At 41.8% G+C, this 23,493-nt stretch overlaps 1 protein-coding gene across 3 annotated transcripts in view; it reads left to right on the top strand.

Annotated features, from left to right (window-relative positions):
- The window catches only part of FNDC3B (fibronectin type III domain containing 3B), a 142,192-nt gene that overhangs the window by 63,207 nt on the left and 55,492 nt on the right, over positions 1 to 23,493 (top strand). For all 3 annotated transcript variants that reach the window (XM_010716921.3, XM_019619145.2, XM_031554994.1), the window contains 3 exons: positions 1,217 to 1,460; positions 3,216 to 3,503; positions 19,408 to 19,466. In XM_010716921.3, coding sequence (XP_010715223.1) covers positions 1,217 to 1,460; positions 3,216 to 3,503; positions 19,408 to 19,466 — 591 coding nt within the window. The remainder of the gene's footprint in view (positions 1 to 1,216; positions 1,461 to 3,215; positions 3,504 to 19,407; positions 19,467 to 23,493) is intronic.

The raw sequence follows: 23,493 nt of genomic DNA, 5'->3' as shown, positions 1-23,493 counted from the left end.
GGGCTAAGACCCCATGATGTTACTAGAGACACAGGAGTGTGGAATCTTTTTAAGATTTCTTTTGCTGATGCTGATGGGGCACAAATATCTCCAGTTAGTGACAAATGCCTGAGAATGGTCATATCTTGTGGCAGGCATCTAAAATTCTCCAGACCTTATCTGCCTTAGCATGATGCATCTTCATCAGTGGGACACTAAGCTGTGCCTTTCTGCATTCGCCTTTCTCATACAATACATTCATCACAAACATTTTCTTCCTTGTGTCATCAGTAAGTTTAGAAAAACTGATTTCTGACAGCCAAACTGGTTGTCTAAATTCTTGCACACCTTTCTAACGTATTTTTACTTTCAGAATTAAAGGAGTATAATTGTTCAGTTGTATTTTTAAGTTCCAGGAATGGCAGAATTTTCTTTTTTGAATATGCTTCAAGAATAGCTTGGCTCATAAGTCTGAACTGAAAGTGGGCTGGCTGACTTTTCTCCAGAAATATACTTTTTCCAGAGCTGCAAGCTGAAAACCTCTTTTTTTTTTTTTTTTCAGCCTAAGCACATTTCCACCTTTCTACATCTGTTTTTACATGCTTTGACTCTGATCTTTGGGGCCAAGGCATGCATATTTGAGATTTGATTTGCATGGACATATAGATCATCTCTGTAGCAGGAGAAAACTGCTGCCCTATGGTTTCTTTTAACAGTTAGAGATACCTGCTGTGAACTGAGCAATTCTTTTGAAAAAGGGTGTCAGCACAGCAGGTTCCTGCAGCTGACAGGTCTCTGTGCACACACAACAGCAATGCTGGTTAATCTCCAGCTGTTACTAACTCTACTCAAATAGCACTGTCAAAATCAGTGGTAGAAATTTTATATGCAGAAGGTAAGATTGGTCTTAATGAGTACTCTTATTCTGGTGCTTTCTGTTCCTTTCTTAATTGCTTTACTCTATAAATACAAGGTATTTGTTTTGTCTCTTACCCACACAGTTATCACTGGCAGTAGTTAGTCTCCCAGTGATGACTGCAGCTATGTGAATATCCAAGAAAAGCCACATCACCACTATGTTTACCTGTGCTGATACTAATTTTAGAAACGTGTTTATGTATAAACATAAGGACCAACCATTTTTTAATGGGGAAACAAGCTGTAAACAGTGCTGATCTAAAACCGTGTTCAGTTCAGATGCTGCATAATGTGCCCCTGTCCCTGTCTTCCCTTGCAGGTGATAGAAGACAACACCGGTGTCCGGAGGGTGGTGGTCACCCTGCAGTCTCCAGAGTGTTACCCTCCCAGCTACCCCTCAGCCATCTCTCCGACCCATCACTTACCTCCGTACCTGACACACCATCCTCATTTCATTCACAACTCCCATACGGCTTTTTATCCTCCTGTCACTGGGCCTGGGGATATGCCACCACAGTTCTTCCCGCAGCATCATCTTCCACCGACACTATATGGAGAACAAGGTGAGTTGGAAGGAACTGCTGGCATTTCTCACCTGTTCAGGTGTTTAGTAGGTGTTAAGGGCCAGTGAAACCAAGAGTGGCAAATGAATTAGAGAACACAGATGGAGTCTGTGTGTCAGCATCCAGACACACAGCGTGTGTCACTATCCAGAGTGCAGCAGCACAGGACAGCCCTATGGTGCAACTCTAGGTTATAGAAGCAAATCCAGTTTTAACTTAATTCATAAATACGGAGTAGGGGAAATTCTCGTCCTGTGTTTCAAAGTAGGGCTGTGAGTTTGCTGATCATTATTCATTGTCATGGTGCAGCATTACACCAGTACAGTAAAAGTAACCAGTACAGAAAACTAAAAGACAAAATCTAGGCTTGGGAATGAGGATGGATAAAAGAGGGTTAGATCTGAGCGAGACTTGCCATGGATATTTCCAGTGGGAGAAGCTGAACACCACTCCCTGTTGGCAGCAGTGTGCTTTCTGTCCCTCGGAAGCTCAGAATCACAGAAGTTTTCCAAGAAATAACAGGCATTTTCTGTTTGCTATTCTGGTTGAGTCTGGTCAGCAAAGTCCCTGAAAAGCACTACCTGGTACCAAAGAGTAACATGGCAACCCAAATCAGGTCAAACGTAATTGCCATAAAAGAAGTGAAAATAGCACATTTCTGTCTGAAATATGCACTGTTGCGTCTGGTCGATCCTGGAGAGAAGTCTGTGTGGAACTCAAATTTAATAGTCAGCAAAGTTGCTCAAGATACATGGAAGTCAGGACAAGATTCATGTTTTTACTCCCCAAATACCTGGACTTAATACACATTAAAGAGCACTTTCAAGTCATATCACCAGAAGTGAGACTTTTCTGGAGAGGGAAAGAGGAGACAGAGGTATCTAGTGATGATTCGCTTTGAAGTTTCTATTGAGCAACAGACCATCTCCTAATGAGGGATGGACATTACAGCTGACATTTAATTTCCTTATGCTGGCTGGGGGGAGGAAATGGAAAGTACAGGACACCAATAGGCCACTGCAGCTCATCAGATAAATAGGTGAGGAATGTTTCTCTTGAAAAGAGAACAGTGCAGTTTGTCAGATAGCTTAACAAAATGTTGTGTGCAAACACTGGAGTGTGTTAAGTAAGCACAGGGACTTTCAGCCAGTGGTTAAGTAGATGCTGAGTAGTTCTATAGCCAGGAGATAGCAAGAGACTGGTTCAACTTAAAAACGAGCAATAAAAATCCAGAAATTAAGCAATAAAAATAAAAAAATCCTTGATTGCCTCAATAAAATGACTTATATCTGTGACACTAAAATGACTGAAGTGGTGAGTATTGAAATGTTACACCGATAAATCTTAGTCTGTTTCCCATTTGTCCAAGGGCTTGTACCAGAAGCAAAAATGGGGAAGAATCTGTTAGAGTGCTTAATTAATTTATGAAAGCTTTTTCCAAAATATTTTTCTTGTTAGATTTTTTTTTCCTTGAAATTTGGGCCTCAGACTGAAAAGGAGGGGAGAAAAAACGATTGCCCCCATTACTGTGTTTTCTTATACATGCACCTACATCCAGAAAGTTATGAAATCTCAAACAGCAGTGAGCACGCTTAATATGATGCTGAAAAAAAACATCAATCCTGCAGAAAAACTTACTTAAAAAAAAAAATGTTGTAGAGGTAATCTCAAGGAAAATCTGGGATTTAATTTGGAGACGGTCAGGAATTTGGTTGGTGATCTTGTTCTGAGTTAATGTGAATTCTTTCATTTCAGAAATCATACCACTATATGGGATGTCCAGCTACATTACCAGGGAAGATCAGTACAGCAAACCACAGCACAAAAAACTCAAAGACAGGCAGATTGATCGCCAAAACCGTCTGAACAGTCCTCCTTCATCCATCTACAAAAGCCACATAGGCAGCTGCACAACTGTATATAATGGTTATGCAAAGAGCCACAATGGAGCAAGCAGTGGAAGTGGTGGGGGGGCACCAGGAGTGAAGAAGCCAGAGCGCAGAGCAAGGAGCAGCCCGAAGTCTAACGAACAAGAGCCACATGGTAAAGGCAGATTTACTTATTTGTAGCTCCCTTTTATTGCACCTTTCCAGCTTACGACTACCTGTATGTGGATGTAGTAACTATGCCAAAAAGCACTGCCACCCACACATAAAGACAGTGTTAGTACAGTGTGAAGGTAAATATAAACATTGAGTTTGCTATGCTGTATTTATTTTGTAAGACGAGCCCGTTGCCTCCTATCTTTCTTGACTATTCCCTATAGCTGCAGTCATTTTCTTTTTATCTGTGAGGTGAAATGCATTTTGCAGGCAAGTTCTTGGTTTTATTTTACTTAGCAAACAGGCATCTTGATGTTTCACAAAAACCTTGGGTACAACTGAGCTCTAACCAAGACCAGACTGCTAGGTAGTACTACTTCTCTCTCCTGGGTGAATGTATTAAGCTTACAAGAATGTTCTGGGATAACTGCTGTAAAAACAAGTTTATGTGAAGCTTCACCAGTTAGTTGAAGCAGAAGAAATGTGACAAGTAGTTGCTTAATCTTAGCAATTGGAATCCATAGCTAGACCTGGCTTCTGAAATAATTTTCTTCAACTTTTTTTTTGAAGCTTGTCATCAAAATATTGCAAGTCTACAGTGAAACAGGAGGTCATTCACCTGATTCAATCTATTCAATCTCTAGCTTACCACAAGCCATTCTGCACATAGCCAGTTCTACTTTAGTTTAGCTCAGTGATTTGTTTTAATAAATTGACTTTCATCCATTTTGTTCTCAATAGGAATCATTTTTTCATAAAGAAAAATGACTCAAGACGTGACTTTTTCCACCTCAGTCTATTGGTGTATTCATACATGCATACTAATACACAAATATCTGAAGGAAGGTGATCACTGAGGCTTTGTAATGGCTCCCACTGAACAGAACCGTCTTTATAAGCTTCTAATCATCTCTGCTACTGCTTATTTATCTTGTGTTTCTTCTTGATTTATTTGGGGATTTATCAACACTTTACTTGTGGCCTTATGGGTAATTGAGGTGAGAGCTAAAAGCAGCCAAGAAGTAGCTGATAATTTTGATTCGTACTGCTGAGACAGCAGAGTGTTCAGAGTAACTGAGAAAAAGAATGCCATAAGTAACAAGTATGGAAACTGCTTCAGCTTAGCTCTGTGTGTGTAGATTCAAGTCTGCCACTAGTTAAAAATTTGATGACGCTGTTGTTGCTTCCAAAATTGCAGAGTGTCCTGGAAAAACTACAAAAGGTACATCATATATAAAGAATAAGAGTCTTGAGTTGGAAAGCCAGGCTTACAAAACCTCTTGAGTGGCACACAGGAATGTGTGAATTTAGACTAAAACTTAGAATTGTAGAGTGGCCTGGGTTGGAAGGAGCCCTGAAGATCACCCAGTTCCAGCCCTCTCTGCCATGGACAGGGTTGAAAATTGGGAGTAGGGCGAGGGAGAACTGAAGGCAGTAAGTTCCTTTAACCAAATTTAACTGAGATTTGGGTGTGCTTTACAGCATATTGATTGATATTGGGTCGTTGTGTGTGTGTGTGTGGAATGGCAGCTGGCAGGCTCATGGTGTGTCTTGGGTGTCAGAATGCTATGGTGGCAGCTTGTGCTTGGGCAGTGAGCTGCTGGCAGGAGGGGCATTAGGATCCTTACATGCTGCTGGAGCAGAAACTTGCAGATCCCAGGTGGAAACTAGCATGGGTCAGCAGCAGAACCACAGAGGAGTTACAGTCTTGAGGGACCTCAGCTACAGTGAGGTTATTTCACAGTGCTGTAAGAACAATAGTGAAGAAAATGTTCATCATATAGTGCAAGGATAAATCTACTTTTTCCAGATTTCAAGGCATGAGATATTTAAGTTAACAGCATATTTTTCTATCACAATACCTGTGAATTGCTTATTCTGTGCACATGAGTAAGCACTCAAGGAACGTTTTGCCTTCTGTCAGTAACTTGCTTCCTGCAGATATTAAAAGAATGCTTTTTTTTTCCAGCACTTTTGGAAGCAATGGGGTGATAGCATCATCAGTAGTGCTAAAATTGAGTAAGTAAATGATGCTGGAGTACGTAAACGATGTGTGCTTCCTCTGGCCTTTTTCAATGACAGCATTGTATATTTCTTTTGGGAGGCAGAGTTGTAAATAAAGATTTCTGGCTTATACTGGATACTGGAAACCTGCCATCGTGAGATTAAAAAAGAAAAGAAAACCAATGGCTTATAATCAAAAAGCAGCTGACCTGTGTGTTTGTTGTGGTAGGATGGACGGTGTCTTGTACAGGCAGAGGACTTGGAGATCAGCTGGAGGGGTCCTGATTTGAAATCCATTCTATAGCTTTGCAATAAGGCTGATTTCAAGCTTGAATGGGAGTGGGTCAGCTCGTTGTTTTTGGTGGTTTTTTTTTCCATAGAGGAGACTTGCCATGTAAAAAGAGCTGTAAGAGGAAATCCTGTCCCATTCAATCTGTCCTTTATGAATTTCAGTCTGAGTCACTTCCTCTTCATGCATTCAGTGATTTGCAACTTGGTCATGGAAGGATCTACTCGTTTGGGAATCTGTGTGTGTGTGTGTGTGTGTGTGTGCAAGTGCTGTGGGCACACACAAGCAGTTTTAAGTATTCTTATAGTGCTCTCACCCATTTGCTAAGAAAAGGTTTCTTCCCTTCAAATCAGATAAAATCTTTTTTTAAGTCTCATTGAAGTTTCAAGAACCTAAGATAGCCAGAAGCACTTGCTGTGAATAGAAGTACTCCTGCCTGCATTGCTGCTGGATGTTTCTCAGGAGATCTGACTACTTCCGTCTGCTCATTTGTTTGAAAATCAACTTAGTAAGAGAGCTTTCCTAACTATGGTGCTTTTACTTTGAAAACATTAATTTAAACATACTAAACTCAGGAAAACAAGGTCTTACAATACTCTTTTGGGCTACTGATCTCTTTTCTTGCTTCCTTATCTCTGCTGGTTGCAGTTCTTCCAGCCCAGCTGTGAGGCTGCCATTTTTATGTAGAAAATCTCCCATTGCAGCTCCCCCAGCAAGGCTGCTGATGTGAGTAAAGCTAGCAGGTATCGTTAGCCTGGGTGGGTGCTAGCAAGAACTGCTATCAGCAAGCTGCTGGTGTGTAATATTCAGTGAATGAATGACAACACAGGAATTAGAGCTGATGCTTCCTTGGTTCAACCCTATCCTGTTCCTCTCATTTGTAATGTTTAAATATATTTAGAAAAAGGGTGTTCTTTTATTTTTGTTGTTCTGCAACTGCGTCAAGTTTGATGAATCCAGAGCCTGTGAGTTAAAGGGAAATGGAGATGTGATTCAGTGCACACAGGAACCAGGCAGAATTCCTCTACTTACTCAATCTATTTGATGCCAATTATTTTTCATTCTAGTCTTGAATCTGATTTGTAAACCTGTCGGGCTGTCTGTGTATCTGTGTCTGTGTGTTCTGCAGATTTAAAAGCCTAGTTTCTTTACTTTGGGGTTTGTAAGCACTGAAGTTGAGAAACACTGTGGCAATGTATGCAATGTTTATGTTTTCTTAGCCAAGAATTGATGATTGTAGCCAGGAGCAGGGAGGGTAGTGATAGGACAAGGAGTAACAGTTCTAAATGAAAAGAGGGTAGATTGAGATTGGATACAAGGAAGAAATTCTTTACTCTGTGTGTGGCTGGATACTGGCATAGGTTGCCCTCAGAAGCTGAGGATGTTCCATCTGTGAAGGTTCCCAAGGCCAGGTTGGATGGGGCTTTGAGCAACTTGATGTGGGGAGTGTCCCTGCCCATGGCAAGGGGTTGGAACTGGGTGGGTGTTAAGGTCCCTTCCAACCATCCATGATTCTATGAAGACCTTTATTAAACCGATACAGAAATATTCTACAGACAAAGGTTGTAAATGATTCTTCTTCTTAAAAAAAAATACCCTTACATAAGTGCTGCTTTCCCTCTTCCTTAAATGTACTGGATTGTATAAAATAAGGAGGATTACTGAGATTGTCTCCTGAAAACAAACTGTCAAAAACAGACATAATGATTTCATTAGTAGCATGGAGGGGAAAAAAAAAAAAACCAAAAGACCCTCTCCCAAAGACTGGAGTACATTTGTGATGATACATGAGTTTTAGCATTATACAGAGTACTGGAGTATGAAGCACAGTATTTACTGGAAGTGGAGGCATTCTGAATATTGTGAGTACAGATCAGCATCACATGAAATCTTAGTAGTATTACTGTTCTTGCTGTTTTTTTATAGTTTCAGCAAATAATATTACTTGATCAAATTGCATAGATTCCTATATAACTAGAAACATACCACGTGTGTGCTGGTTTTTTAATTTTTAGTAAGTGAGTAGAAATAAACATGCATTAATTAGGGCACTTGTCTGAACTTGAGAAACCAGTTAATTTGTGACACCTGGGAATTTCCAATGTGATATTCTTGTGCCTCTGCCTTACCTCCCACATTACATACTTGTTTAGATTTATTTGCATACATGGGTACCTCTTAAACATTCTTTATCTTTCATTTTTTTTTGCCCAATTAATAGGGTGTGAAGTTGTTTCTACAGGCAGAAAGTGGAATAGTTGAGTTCCTAGTGGCTGAGTGTACCAGCTAGCTCCTTTAGCTGGGCCACACAGATTGTACAGCAAAAAATACTTCAAGAAGTAATCACGTAAACTGTCCTCTTAAGCGAGCTCATATGGACTGATGAATGTACGAGAGAAGTTGACATTATGTGGAGTTCAAGGAAAGTACATTCCCACGTTTATGTCAATCTGTGTGCATGCAAGAATTTATCCAGACCAGGCTTAATTCATGGCTTTTCTTTTAGCAAAGAGAATTGCTGAGCTATTTATCCACTTGGACTGAGAAAGACGCTGCGTATAGAAGGGGAAAAACAAACCTCGGTTTTCTCTGCTGCTTTGAAATTTGACTTAAGTCACGAGGTTTTCATGGAGAAAGGTTAAAATAAAACATCCAAAGGAGACCGGTGATACTGAAGGTCAAGTTTGTGCTCACATACTCCCTCCCTTAGCCGTTCTTTACCCAGTTCCAAACCAGCAGTGTCTTGCTTCGGGGCTGCCTATGGGTTGTTCCAGATAGCGTGTCTTTCCCTGATCAACTTTTTCTTGGAAGTCCATTGTGTGCAAAATAATTTCCAGGAATTTATAAGCCTGTGGAAGATTGTCTGCATGTGGACTGTTGTGAGCATGAAGGTGTCTTCCTACCATACCCATAGTGCAGGAACAAAACCAAAGTTAAGGGAAGTGTGAATGATAGAGCACACTTTGTTCTGGCAGGAAAGCTGTTTTGTGCTTCATTAGCACAGATTCCTGCAATTAGGGTGCAGGAAAGAGGAGATATTCACGCTCTATTTTTATGCACTTATCTGAGAAGATGAAAGGATCAGCTTCATAACGTAGGCACCAGAAGTTGTTGATAGGAGATTCTCTTCATCATCTAAATAGGAGTGTTGCTGCTTAATATAACTTCACAGTGATGTCCCATCTTGAATCTCACAGCTCTTTAAGGTGAACATAAATATGTTTAAACGTGGTTTAATCCAAGCTTGTTGTAACTGAAAATAAAAACAAAACCCTTGGTAGCTGTGGGCAGCTTGATCTGGCATGGCTATAAGCTGCTGTGATTTGGTCTCTGGAGCTTCCACAGCTCTGAGGCAGAGCCAGGGCAAGTGGGTCGCTGTGCCTCTGCTTACATTTGCAGTCTCATCAAAGAAGCTCAGACAAAGTAAACCTAACCTTAAACAAGCCATCCTATTAGAAACACAGCTCGAAGTCCAGGAAAGTGTAGCACAACACACTGTAAAGGGGGAAAATCTGGATCCAGGGCTCTCATTTTACCTCACTGGTTACTTAAACCTTTTATTGTTTTTCCCCAAGGCTGTTTTTCACAATTCTGATTGACCCCTCTAGCCTCTCCTATTATTTGTCCCATCTGCTTTCATCCCTCCCTCGTCTCGTATTTCCACCATGATCTCTGGCAGAGGGGAGCAGGATAAGCTATCTGCTCCATGATTTATCAGGAAGTTGGTGCTGGATGACGCAAGGCACCTCTTCCCCCAAAGGATCTTCATATTATCTCAAGAATTTGCAGCTTCTGCTGCTGCCGACAGTCAAATCCAGAAGACTGAAATCTGAGTCTGAGGCTTTTTCCTAGGAGTTTACGTAATTTATAGATATCCAACCAAGGAAGAAAAAACCAACATATCAAGACCGTTTTCATCCTGTTTAAATGCTCAGTAACTAAATCCCTGTGCTGGGGAGAAAAGTTACACAAAGGTCTCAGAGCTTCAGAGCAAGATAAACAGTGTATTCTCACCAGTTAGTAGGGGAGATAATGTGGACCACCGACAAAGGAAAGGAAACAAATTTTCCTTATTTGGAAATATCTGGGACATTGAACCAGGAGGGAGGGGGTATTTATAGTGAAGAGGTAGAACATTTTCCTTCCTCCAAAGTACAAAAAAATAAAAACACCTAATAATTTACTGAACAATCCCTATTTGTCTGCCCAGATGTTCTGAACAATGTCTGTTTGTATGTTCATCTGGATTTACAAAGCTAATGAATTGAAATTTCATGTCCCACTGAAGTTAATGGGATTTGTTTACCCATCAGTGAGTTTCCTTTTCTGAGAACGGATGGAATTTGACGTCCAGAGTTTTGAGAATTGCAATTAAAATGTGAGCGAGCTTTCCTTTAGAATGAAGCAGTCGTTTCATTTTCTCCATGGTTTATTATAGAAGGCTTTGTCCTGAACCTTGGGGCTCTGGGGTTTTTTTTTGTTTATTTTTTTTCTTCAAGGAGCTGTGCTTTGGAAGCAGCTGCTTTGATTTACTGTGGTCCATGTGACTTCTGTCTGAATTTCATCTCAGCAATGAAATCCAGATCAAGCTGAAATTCTTGTTGCTTTGCTGAAGCCTTCCCAGTGATCCATAATCAGGTGGATATTTCTGAGAAATGTTTTAAATATTTGGGAAGATTTGCAGGGGTGAAAGTGGCCATTGAAGTATCTGAGATTTTATGTCGTCCTCATCCCAGCACTGTTAATTGCACAGACAGTTCACAGAATTGGCCAGGTTGGAAGGGACCTCAAGGATCATGAATCTCCAATCCCCCCACTGCATGCAGGGCCACCAATCTCCACATTTAATATCAGCCCAGGCTGCCCAGGGCCCCATCCAACCTGGCCTTGAACACCTCGAGGGATGGATGGGGCATCTACAGCCTCTCTGGGCAGCTGTTCCAGCACCTCACCACTCTCTCTGTAAAGAGCTTCCTCCTGACATCCAACCTAAATCTTCCTTCCCTCAACTTAAAGCCATTTCCCCTTGTCCTGCTGTTATCTAAATTTATTTATTTAAATAAAATTTCTCATCTTGGGTTGCTTTGATGGATGCCCCCCAAAGTTCCTGCAATCTGGCTACATCATAGCTTTCATCTAGAGAGGTCAATAATGTAAGAGAACAGCTAGGATAGGATTCTTTCAAAAAACAAGATGACTCTGTAGCTGTTCACCTCAGCTAACGGTGAAAAATCCCAGTGCAGGTCCCACAAAAACTCACTGTATTTCAAATTTGAAGTCTCTTTTTTTCTTGTGAAATCTACCTTTTAAAAACATGCAGATACTGTAAATAGCGCGTAGAAACAGAATTTCTCCTTTGGCTTAAGTATTAAGACAAAATCAAGTGCAGTTAAAATGCCAATTTTCTGCTTTTGTCCTTCTCTAGAGAAATTTTGCCTGCTTACCTGCTATAAGAGGAAAATAGATCTCTTATTCTGAGAGTAAGGAATGGGTTATTCTGAAAGTCTAACATCTCAAAGCTCTTTCCATTGCCTGTAGCAAAACCTGAAGAAGACATATATCCTTATTCAAGGGAGGCAAAAAGACTGAAGGCAAAAGTTGGCTTGCAGTTATTTACTTGGAGTCTCTTCAACTCTTATGGGCACCCGTATGCCTTTGTGTTAGGAAAGTGCTCTGCTGCCTTCTCACTGATGTAGCAATGATGGCCAAGGACATTGTTAATTTTGGCTTGGAGCTCCCTTTAATCCAGACCACTTCTGTAGCTCCTGGGGAGTTTGCTTCAGCTGTGCTGTCTGATTGTTTTCCTGCGCAAACATGCATATTTGCAGGTTATTTTGCAAGCTTTTTTTGTTTGATCAGAAAACGCTCCTATTGTGTGTAATGGGCAGATTACCAAAAGCGTTTGTTGGCCAGTTTTTGTATGGTTGTAATTCTGAGGATTCAGAAAAAGCAAGTTTTATTCTAGGTGCAGTAGAGCTAACATTGTCTTCTTGCGTTGTGGACAGTCTTTTAGAGAATAGCGTTTCCTGATCAGCATGGTGCTGCTGTCACAGTGCTGGAAAACCTCTCACCTCAGTCTGGTAACACTGAAAACTTGTCAGAGGCTGTGCTTCACAGGAATTGTTTTCCACTCACATGTGAGGGTGTGGGGATCACCTGTTGGCTGCCTCAGCTGGATCCATGGAGAGAAAGAGCGATGGAGACAAATTCACATGGCAGCTGTCTGCAGCAGAGCTATCTGTGATCAGTCTGTGAAGAGATGAGTGCAGTTTTGGTGCTGTCGAGATTGTGCTTTCCGTCAACGCAGAACTCAGCGGAGAGAAAAGTGATGTGACCGCCTCTTGTTGCTCATGTCTGCGACTTTCTGACCTTACGTTGCCCAGCTGCTGAGATGTCTGTTGCCGTGAATGAAGGAAACCTTTTATTTCTGAGAGGAAATCTTGGGTCTGTAAGTTCCAGATAACGTCATTTCACAGCTGGCAGCAGCGAGGCCTGTTTAGAGCCACAGTTGAGGAGCATCAGTACCTTGGTGGCACAATCAGTACCTTGGTGGCCCTCACCTCCTCCTCTCCTGGACTTGGAAGATCCTGTAGGGCTTTTTTGACTGTGATTGTGGTAATAATAGTAGCGACGCGTTGCTCTGGGCAGAAGTTACTTCTGGCTTTGAATGACCGCTCAGTTCCTCACACTTGGAGGGCTGCCTGGACTGCCCTGCCAGGGAGCACGGTGGCTCTGAATACCGATGAAGGCAAGACAGACAGGCAGTCATGGGCTGAAGTGACAGGAAATAGAGCTGAGAGAGGGAGGGCATGGAACAGTACGCAAATAAATGAATGGAATTAGGGATAAGGCGATGCCACGCATTCCAGCTGTCATAGAAAATCATGAGACGTTTGAAGAACTTCATTGTGTCTAGAAAAAGATTACCATTTACTGGCAAGGCTTGCAGCTGAAATGAAGCATCAGATTCTGGCCCAGAAGCTGTGAGTCAGGAGCTGCAGGAGAATGGGAAGAGGGCTTTTCAGTCTCTATGTCAGATCAGAAAGTTTTATTGTAGCTTCACATGGAAGGCGTTAATGGCAACTATAAGGGGGCTGCTTGCAAACTCCTAAAAGAATAGGTAGAAGAGCATTTTGCAAAGATGTAGCGAATAAAAGGAGCTCCTACAAATCCATTCAAATCAGAAATGATGTAAGAAATGAAGAAAGTTATGAAAGAAGAGAGGTAATTCTCATTTAAAACAAGCACTAATAAACTCACGTGATAGCAGTTTGGTCATCAGTCAGGTTGGGCAGGGTGCAGGAAGGGTCAGTGATTGATTTAAAATCACTTATTAATTAGGAAGTACTGATCGTGTAATTTTGGAAAATAAAAAAAAAATTCTAAGCCTGCCTGTGTGATCTCATCAGAGATGAACTGCACTGAGCTGCTGTTCTCTGGTGGCTGTTCAGCAGATAAATGTGCAGTCCCCTCCTTGCCCAGAATGTGAATGTCTTGTATCTCAGCTGCTCAACCTGTAGATATTTGTATTTTTAGCTGCAAAGATGCTTTGTTCTACCTTACTAATAGCTGTCACACAGGAGTGCTTGCCAGCATGGGGAGTCTTCACACATCTTGCAAGTGTGGATGCGGGGATTTGCCTATGCTGGCACAACTTAGAGGAGTGCTTTGGAACTGCATTCTGTAGCACTTTAAATTATGCTAATAAAATCAGCAGAATATTAAATGGCTGTTCTTGGCTAGCTGCTTTTTTGTGAATCAGCTATAGCATTTTTCACTGTGGCTTCATGGAGGGGAATCCTTGTGGCCACTGCATGTGGCAGCCCGTGGAGTCAGTCCATGTTTATCAGCAGATTCTCATCTTCTCAAGCCCATGTAGCAGGCAGGCTGCTGTTGTGTAATAGCAAAAAAACAAGCTGCATAAGGTAAATAAAAGCAAAACTGTTTTGACACAGAGAATGAGCCAAAGCAAGTCAAAAGTAGGAAAGAGAGTTCTCTGAGAAGATGTCCTATGTGTAAGTCAAGTTTGTTGTTGCAGTAGATTCAGCTTGTGCTTTCTATGTTTCTGTGGGTTATGTCATTGTTTTATTTGGTGTTCCTTCAAAACCAGCCAGCTGCAGCCATATGTAAGTGCACTGCATCTGTTATCTTCTTTGTAAGATGCACAGAGTGCTTTCTTAAGATGTAAATTGTATGTGATATAGACTGGGCAGTTGCTGTATTTTCCTAAGAAAGCCCTTTTCTGCCTTCCAATGGACCAACTGCGTGTTCACAGTAGGAATTCACTCAGATCTTCAGCCAATGAAGTAGGAGTTGTTATTGCTGTGTCCCAGCAGTAGCAACAAAGAAGCAGAGAAAAACAAACCCAGCGTGTCACTTACACTCCATTTGTCCCTTGCATCCAGCATTTCATTTCTCTTGTAGGTGCAGCTGATCTTATTTCCCTTGCTGCTTTCTTAGAAGAAATATACATCAAAACAATACTGGGGGACATGGAAGGATTGAATGCAATTAACATTTAGTTTTAAAACAAATTTTAGAGGAAGTGACTTTGTTATGTGCTGCTGAATGTTTCCGCATCTGTTTGATGTGAAAACATCTGATGCTTGTCAAAGTGATAGCAGATATCTTTGGTTAAAGTTGCAGAATGTGGACGCGGAACAGAGGGATAAACCAGATGAACTGAATTTGCACTCCAGTTATTTGGAATGCCCAGCCACATTGGCAGTAGAAAACTGACAGCAGTTGTGGGAAAGCTATCAAGTTGAGAGACATGAACTGTGGCCAAGAGAGCTTTGATGTGCATCCTTTAATTTCTGCATAAATTACAATGATGCTGAGGCATACGTTTCAGTAAATCCCGATGGCTACAGATTCATTTTACTTATTTAGGTCTGACAGTAGATTTCTGGATTTTATGCAGGATTTCTGTTTTGATTGCCTTCAGTTACTTAGGGAGTAGCTTGACTGTGGATGCTTTCTATATAGGATTTGGTTTTTAAGGTCACACTTATAGACATCAAGTAAGGCATTTTAGCAGGAAGAGTAAGGCAGCAGTAGGGGAAAAGTCTTAGAAATGGAGGACTAATGTAAGATCTTCATGTACAGCAATTTATTTTTTAAGAATGAGATCATTTCAACAATTGGATCTTTTCTTGAAGTTGGGCAATGTCAGGTTCTCCAGCACAGATATGGAAGCTGCAGTCATGTTCTATTGCTAATGTTTCTGTTAGCTTTGTCGGTATTAGCAGAAAATTGAAACGCAGAGTATTTAGAACTGAAGGCTCATTCTGATATTTGTAGGCTTCATTGGCAATCTTCCTCAGTGGGCTGTATTTCAGTGTGGCAGGATTGACTGTTTTGAAGATAAAGACTTCTTTTCCATTTTGTGAAGCGTTCAGTGCCTCACGTAATGCTGCCAATTTAGGACCATTGTAAGATTGTTGTGATCATGTTGTGTTTTGTATTTTGTTTTTTTTTTAATTGCTATTTCTAAAATTAAATATATATATATATATGCAGAGATCTCTTGGAATGGGTATGGATGTGGTCATGTTTTGGTGAAGGATGAGGGACTCGGTGACCATGCGACGTCCCCACCAGCCCTCGTTTCTATGACTTCACTGCAGTGTGGCATCTGAAGTTTTAGGTTTGTTCTCGTGTAAGGAGATGTACATAATTTAATGTACATTTCTGCAGTCATCTGAAAGCAAAAGATCTGTATGTGGTCTAAAGAAGAGTGTGTCTTTAGCTTTGACATCGGCAGGCAGTTCACAGAGGAATTGTGCTGTGTTCTGAAGAGTTTGTTTCCTTGCAGCTCATAGGTTGTGCAGTACGTGACTGATAAAAGATCTCTCCTAGCATTAAAGCTGGTCACAGCCCCAATAAATCTGGAACAAATTCTGAGAAAGCATGTCATGTTATGACTGGCATATCTGTGAGTGTGGAGCTCTGCTTGAGAATTAGGCTGGAAGCTTGTGAAGTGCTGGTGCTGATGTCATTGCTTTGGAATGGAAAGGCTGTTGAAACAGTAAATACTTTCTGTGGCCAGAAGCTAAGTATTGAGCTGGACCTCTTCCTTTCTGTGGAGGAAAGAATGCAGAACAAACCTAAAATCTCTATTTGCAATGGGAAAATGTTAATTAGTTTAGAGCTTGCAGCTATTTCAAACCATTTACATACACAGCTGCTGTTCATGCAAACATGAAAAATATTCATGGAAACTTCAAACTTACCTTGAAATGAAAAGTTTTTTTTTTTCCTGTATTTTAAAGCTGTTCTTGGATTTCAGAAGTGTTGTTGGAAAGATCTGAAATTATATTTGTACCCTACGTGCAGAAAGGAACATAGATGCAGGCTAACAGAAGCATATAATGGAAGGCTTTATTTCAGCAAGAATTAGTGTTGAAATGCTGTTAGCACCAAACAGCTGCTGGGAAAGCACTGCATATTTGTCAGGGACGTTTACTCTTGGTTATATCTGTGAAGCTATGGTGATGACCCACAACTTTGAAAAAAGAGAGCTGATGAAAATACAAACTGAGCTGAGCTCCAGGTCTTACAGCTGGCTCCTCTGCTACAAGAGGATCCATTTTGTAGCTCGGGTCAGCTGTAATGTCTCTTAGGCAGTGAGAACTGCATGAGAGTTCGGCTTCTTTGCCCTCCCCCGGAGGACTCCATGAGCACTCACAAGGAATTTATCCCCACCCCCTGCTTCCTCCTAGGATGAAGGGTTTTGCCACGGCAGATGCAGGGAACAGATGTGGAGGGGAAAAGTTAGAATGGGACAATGACCCGAAGTGTTTCTTGGGCTCTTCCTTGACGTGTCTGAACTGTTCCCAGTGTCAAAAAAAAAAAAGGAAAGGAAAAAAGGAGTGTTTAACACTGTTTCCCTATTCCTCCTCCTGTTCTTCCCCACCTTTCCACCACTGCACCTGTGTCCTCGTCCCTAAGCACCTCTGTGAGCTCATCTAGGAGCAGTCACCACTGCATGTTGGTTAACAGTGGTCGTGAGACTGTTAATGTTACTGCAGAAAAAAAGCCTTTCCAGCACTTCTGTTATCAGCGTAGAGCACATGAGATGTTGGGTTGTTTTTTTTTTTCTTCTCTCTCATTCTTTCTTTAAAAAGTACTTTTACTCCTTGTTGAGCTTGATGCTGATGTGCTGTGAAGGGGCTGCCAGGTAAGGCAGCGTCCTGCTGGGGGTGGGATTCCGGACAGCCCCATTCTCCTTAGCTTAGTCTGGTTCAGGAGACTGTGAATAATTGTGTTTGTTATTGAAAGGAGATCAGCCATCCATAGAAGCTTGAGAAATTTTATGGCTCGTGAAATGGGAAACTAAGTATTTGAAAGACTGTAAGAATGTTATGGTATGATATAATGTTGTGAGTTTGTTTCTCTCTTTTAACTGATGGCTTCTGTTTTGTTAACAAGTTTTTCCATGGGGCAGATTTGCACTATTCTTTTCCTAGCCTTGAGACAGAGATTGGGCTAAATCCTGAGATCCCTTTCCACCTGAGCTGCTGTTACACATGTCATTAATGTGCACATCTATTGCTTCCTGCCTTTAATTTTACATCTGCAGTATTTCCACATGGCATTACCTATTTCTCGTAAATTTCCACACTGTGCCCATAGATGCCCATGTGCCTTTAATATGTTAAGGCTTCGGTGTGCTTGATGCTCAGAGCCACCTTGTGAACACACCTGCCTGGGGAGGTAATACCAAAAAATTGCTGGTAGGACTCTCTGCAGAGAAGCCTGATCGAGGCGGTACTTTTATTTTAATTGATTTTATTGTAATTATTATTCTTTATTTCCTGGGTGTACTCCAGTTCTGTTAGGTCCTAAAGTCAGTTCCAGTATTTGGAACAGCGTGAACCTTCGGCCTTGACCCGCGAAGGTCAGAGGACTTAGCACTGCACAAAGTGATCGTCCTTCACAGGAGAGGGAAGTGAGATATCGGGAGCTCCAGGGTTTATTTTCTTCTGTTTAGTGTGACACTGGTAGCATCCTTGCTAGAAAGTAGAGAAAGAAAAGTCTGTTCACATGTTTGGGATTTAAGGTTGAAAGTGATGCATGCTTAGCTTCTGGGGGCTGTAATTAAGGGTGACATAATAACCATAAACTTTCAGTAGAATAGTAGCAGCATTTTTGTTGTGTTCTTAGCCGCAGAAGCTGCTTCTCACTAACATCCCTTTGAGAAAAGCCTGCAGGATCTCTGCAGTTTCTGTGCCTGGATCCAAGTTCAGTTCTGCACCAGTAATAGCACTAAGGGGAACTCTGAGCTCTGAGCCCCTACAGATTTGGTGATGTTGTCACTTGGGTCGGTATCTCAAACTTTTCCTAAGCAATTCAGTCCATCTGTATAGTTTTCAAGTCAATGTATCTTACTCTGGCCAAACCCTGTCAGTTTATACAGTTTATAACACACTCGAAAGGTTATCTGCTATGGAAAAAAGCACTCATGTTATCCTTCTTTTATTCTGAATTATTACGACTTCGTTCCTTTCCAAGTGGCTGAGACCAAAAGGAGTCCAGGAATGCACGAAGCAGCAGATCTGTCACTCCCACTCTGCACCTTGGTGAGCTGCACTCTTGTTAGGAGAGATGGGCATTGATGTTGGAGGTTTGCCATCAGCATTCAGCCAGTTTGTTTCTGGCAGGCGAGCGGATGGAATTTTCAAAAAGAAGATGTACTTTTTAAAAACAGGTCATGGACAAAAATAAAGACACATTCTTGGGCTGGAAGAAGTAGGTCAGGTTTGGGGGGAATCATTTGGGAAAGCTGTTGTTCTAATCTTAGCCATTTTTCTTTATTAATGTAATGGGGCTTTTGCTTCCTATGTCAAATACTTAGTCTTTTTTTATAAAGAGACCCTACACATTTTGTTTGGAGGGGTGGGGGAGATGTATTTCTCTGCTTTGGCTAGCAAAGTTTTACCTTAACATTTAAGAAAGAAAGAAAATATGTTCCTAGTTTTCCATTAGAGAACAGCATAGTGGAAAGCGTGGCCTCTCCATGCTGCGGTCCAAAAGGAATAAAGCTGCTTTCTGTCACCTCATTACTCTGAGCTGATGCCTTACCTCGAGACTTCTTTGGGGGATTGGTGGGGGAAAATTCTGATTCCACTGCTCGGATGATCCCTTTTGCGGTATCTTCTGTGCTTAATTGATTCATCTAATCTGGGGGAAATTGCATCCTGCCCCACTGGTGGGAGATGAGGGAGCACAGTTGGCACATAGGGTCTGGCTTGGGAGCTGGAGAAAGCTGGGGCTCTTCCATAGCCGTCGCCTTTGGAAGCAGGGTGGTGCTGCTCTGTAAAATCAAGTCCCTCAGTAACACTGAGGACACCTCTACAGATAATCCCACTTTTCCAAATACGTGCGTTTACTGCAAGTTTCATTTTCTCCTTTTCCTCTGTTATATTTTTAACGCTAATTTCTGTGCCTGTATATCTTGCATTTACAATAGCAGAACATCTGATGCTCGTGTACAGATAACCTGCATCTCCTATTCACAGCATCCTGAAGGACTGTTGATAGAGCTGACATTTTTGTTTTGTTTCATTAATTTATTTTTCTTCCTATTTCCACATTCTCTATTTTACAGAATATGATTCAGAAACAAAAAGGGTTCAAGATATTCTTTCTGGAATGGAGAAGCCACAGGTACGTGATCCAGAATTCCAGAATTACCCCCATACCAACCAAAAATAGCAAATATGATAAGTAGATGATGTCACAATATAGTACTCATTTCACTGTGGAAAATCTGAGTGTTTTTTCTTTATGGGTTGTGGCTTCTATGCATATCTGAGTCATTTTATGGGGATACAGTAGAATAATAGTCATTGGGAGTAAATGTGAAGCATCCTTTAAACTCATGGGTATTGGGAGGAGTCACACCAGCTGCCTGTCTGCAGACAGTGACTCTGACAGTGTTGCAGGGAATCCAGTGCCTTGTGGTGCTTTACATGGCTCCTACTCCTTTTCCCTGGGTTTAATTTCATTTGTCACGAGCAATTTGTCCGTGATCATGATTAAATTAAGGTAATTCTTTTATTCGGTGGTAATCGCTGTATTCTGTGTTTGTCCTAACCATAAAAGCACACAAATTGTGATGGAAATTGAATCCCTGTGTAAATAACCGTAATGTTGGGTGTGACCACAATCAGGTAAGGCTATTAAGAAATCTGGCTGTAAGGCCTTTGAACGTGATGTTTTTCAAATTGGGTGCATCAAATGAAAAACCAAAAGGGTATTGTGGGGATGTAAATAGAATCCAAACACTTCAGAAGATTTTCTGGGAGGGAACAGAAGAGAGGAAAGCACAGTAAGCACAACAGTAGACTAGTTTATTGTACAGGGCGAGTTAGAGTTCTGTATGGAGGAGTAGCTGACTCTTAATTTTGTAAAATGCTTGAAATGGAGAATGTGACCTGTCACGTTTACATCTGCAGAGGTGAGAAGAGAGGCAATCTGAGCAGGGTAGCAGGATGTGGAACCCTCTGTAATGAGACTTATATCAACCAGAGCACTTAAAGCAGAGAGCAGTACAACGTTACCATCAGACAAACGCTAATTTTCCTTGAATTATTTCCAAAGTAGGAATCTTTAAAATAAATCCCAAGCGTGACCTCCTAGTTCAAGGGTAATGGCACGTAGCAAAAGAATGCTGGGCATTATCTGCTACTGTCTCTGTAATTTAGACATTTATGAGTAATTAAACTCATAGGAGTGCCACAAATCATTAATCAGTGTAATTGTGTGCATGTAGTCAATGTTATATGTGACAAAAATGTATCACATTATGCATAAATAGTCAGCTAGGATGTATTTTCCAGTGATCCCTATGCATATATGGCTGGAGATGGCACTGAGCCATCCAACCAGCTGTCCAGGCATCCCAGTATGAGACACCTTTCTAAGAACAGTGTAAACGTGCTTCTGAAGTTATCGATTTATTTTAAAAAGCCTGTTTTCAGAGGTAGTGTTGTTACAGGTTTGAGGGATTTGCAACCAAGCTGCAACTTCAGTCATCGTTTTTATCCCATTGAGAGCAAAAAATTAAAAATATTTTGTGCCTTAATTTAAACCGCAGTCTCCTAATTTTAATTCACACACAAGCAGACAAGCAGGCATTCTCTACAGCAGACACCTGGCTGAGGGAAGGGAAACCTGAACCTGCACTCAGCAGAGCAAAGGGCCGGGCTGCAGCACTGGGTCTGGCTTCCCAAAGGGCAGCCTGCTCTGTTGCCTTGTTCTGCATCTAAACTCATATTTAATCACTGGGGTTTTGCCTCAAATTGCAGGATTAGGCTCATCATCAAAAAGCACAATCTCACCCCAGTAATAACCATGCATCCGTTTGACCCCCATGTCTTTCAAACACTGCCCTCGAGGGAGTAGATGAATGTGGCTTTCAGTGTAGTTCTCACACACACAATAAAACCCCAAACCACACGATGCCTGTGAATGCTAACCCGGAATTTGAAAGATAATGAAAGTTGTACAGAAACGTTGTGTGTTACCTGAAAGAGTGGAGGGATGGATATTCATCAGCCTTGTAACCTTATTACAGCAGCGCAGCAGTTGGGCTTCTTTCCCATGGGCTTTTAGAAAATAATTATTTACACCAGCAAGTTTTGATAGTATATAAAGCAGACATTTACTGTGTCAACTGAGAAGTTTTCAGAAATAATTAACTGTGCTTTTTGCAAGACACACAAAACTCCTCATAGAAGAACCTTTTGTTGCCGCCCGGCCATGGGGCAGTGCTGGGTGCTGCAGGTTTGGGTGGGCATGCAGAGCCTCAGCAGCAGCACCACTTCTGCCCAGCTTGTGGCCGAGTGCTGTGCTGGTGTGTCCTGGTAGGATGGTGGTAGGGCAGTGTCTGAACAGTTTCCTATGGTAAATGGGTGTTTGCTTGCAGTTTAGCTGTCCTGTCCCCTACAGCACTGAAAGTGCTGCTCCAGCTCTGCTTGCTGTTGTCTGGAAGGTGCTTCTTTTCCCAGGACAAAAGGGGCTTCAGGCTCCTGAGAGGCCTGTGAGTGCCTGCTTGCAGCTTCCAGCATTCCTTCAGCACGTTTATTTAACTTACCCTTTCTCATAGCGAAGCGAGTGTTTCCTGCTCGCGTAGGAGTTGCCTGGTGAAGTGGTGGCTTTGGCATTAAATCAGATACTGAAGAGATACACCCTTGGCTGGTAAACGTGACACGATAGTGAGCCTGTTACTCTGTGAGCAGGAGATAGGTTTATCTCTCCCCGTGCAAATAAATCCGCTCCCAGTGCTCGCTTGAGCACGCACAGGCTGTGCTGCCCTATATACCCAGGGAGTGTATGGGTTTGCCTTTTCTGACTTTATCACGCAGGCAAACTCTCTGGTGCTTTACTCCCTTGGTGTGTGTGCAGCTCGGGTTTGTTTTCGGGCTGCCCATCAGCAGTCAGCGTGCCTGCTGTGCAGCCCTGCAGAACGCCGTGCCGTGATGGCAGCGCCGTGCTTGGGAGCTGCTTTGGGAACTGAGCCTCTGCGTGGAGATGTGCATGCTGATTGCAGAATAAGGCTGACTTTTCCTCGTGGTTAGTCTGCAGTGCCCTTTCTCTTCTCTTAAGAAACGTAGAAAAGACTTAACTTTTTACAGATTGCTAAAGTTCATGAAAGGCCAAAGTTTTTAACCATATGCAGAATATATATACGTGTGTCCCTGTGGGTAGTCATAGAGAAAAACACTTCAATAGAACATTGGCAGGATATCGTGCTTCAAGCTCCAAGTTCGTCTGGATTTTTGAAAAACAATTATGCAAGCATATTTCCATGATAATAAAAGAAACTGTGTGTTGATGGGTTGAGCTAGTATAGTAGTAGTGCATGTTTATGATATTCTAAAAGCATTATTTCAGTACCCTTCTCATAATTTAATTCACGTACAAATTGATGTTGAATAAAACTTATTTGTCTTTTCTGAAGCATTTGGGATTTTTGTAAGCTGTCCAGCCTATAAGTTATAAAATCTATAAATTAAAATCCTGAACTTTCAAGAGCTTAAGGAGAGACACCTCGTGGTGTCACCTCTCTGTCAGTGCATTAAAAACAGATTTCCGGCTTGCTGAGAAAGAATCTGCTTGATATAGCACACTCATACACTGTCAGGGTACTTTTCAGCTGGAAGCACTGAGCTTTCACGTGACGATGGTGTTCCACACTGAGAGAAGGCACCTGGGAGGCAGATCTGGATGATGATGCTGCAGGGTATCATCTCTGCACTTCTTTCAGAAGACGTGCATAAGAATGCTGCGCAGTCTTTCCAAGATAGCTGGTGTTCCCATTGTTTTGTATTTCTCTTGAGGCTGTGGGCTGTGAAGGGGTTGTTTTCATTCTTCTTTCTTGGCTTGATAACAGAAGGCTCTTCTTGAGGGCTGATGCCACTGGCTGCACTCCTCCTTCAGTCTAGAGTTGTTTGGACCTGTATTGCTGGAGAAGTGCTGCTCTGCTGGGCTGATTAAGCTGCTCTGTTCTCTGGAGCGAAGGTTTGAGGCACTTTTTCAATGTTTTCTTAAAGAAAACTCCCACCTATCTGGCAGTTAGGTCCCGTGTTAGCTGCACCCACTGATGTCTGGGCAGCCTGGTGTAGTGGTTGGCAACCCTTCCCACGACAGGGGGGTTGAAACTACATGATCTTTGAGGTCCTTTTCAACC

Source organism: Meleagris gallopavo, chromosome 11, assembly GCF_000146605.3.
Source record: "Meleagris gallopavo isolate NT-WF06-2002-E0010 breed Aviagen turkey brand Nicholas breeding stock chromosome 11, Turkey_5.1, whole genome shotgun sequence".
NCBI classification, from domain to species: Eukaryota; Metazoa; Chordata; class Aves; order Galliformes; family Phasianidae; genus Meleagris; species Meleagris gallopavo.
Note: the sequence above shows the minus strand (reverse complement) of the source record. Positions and strands in the feature narration are given on the sequence as shown.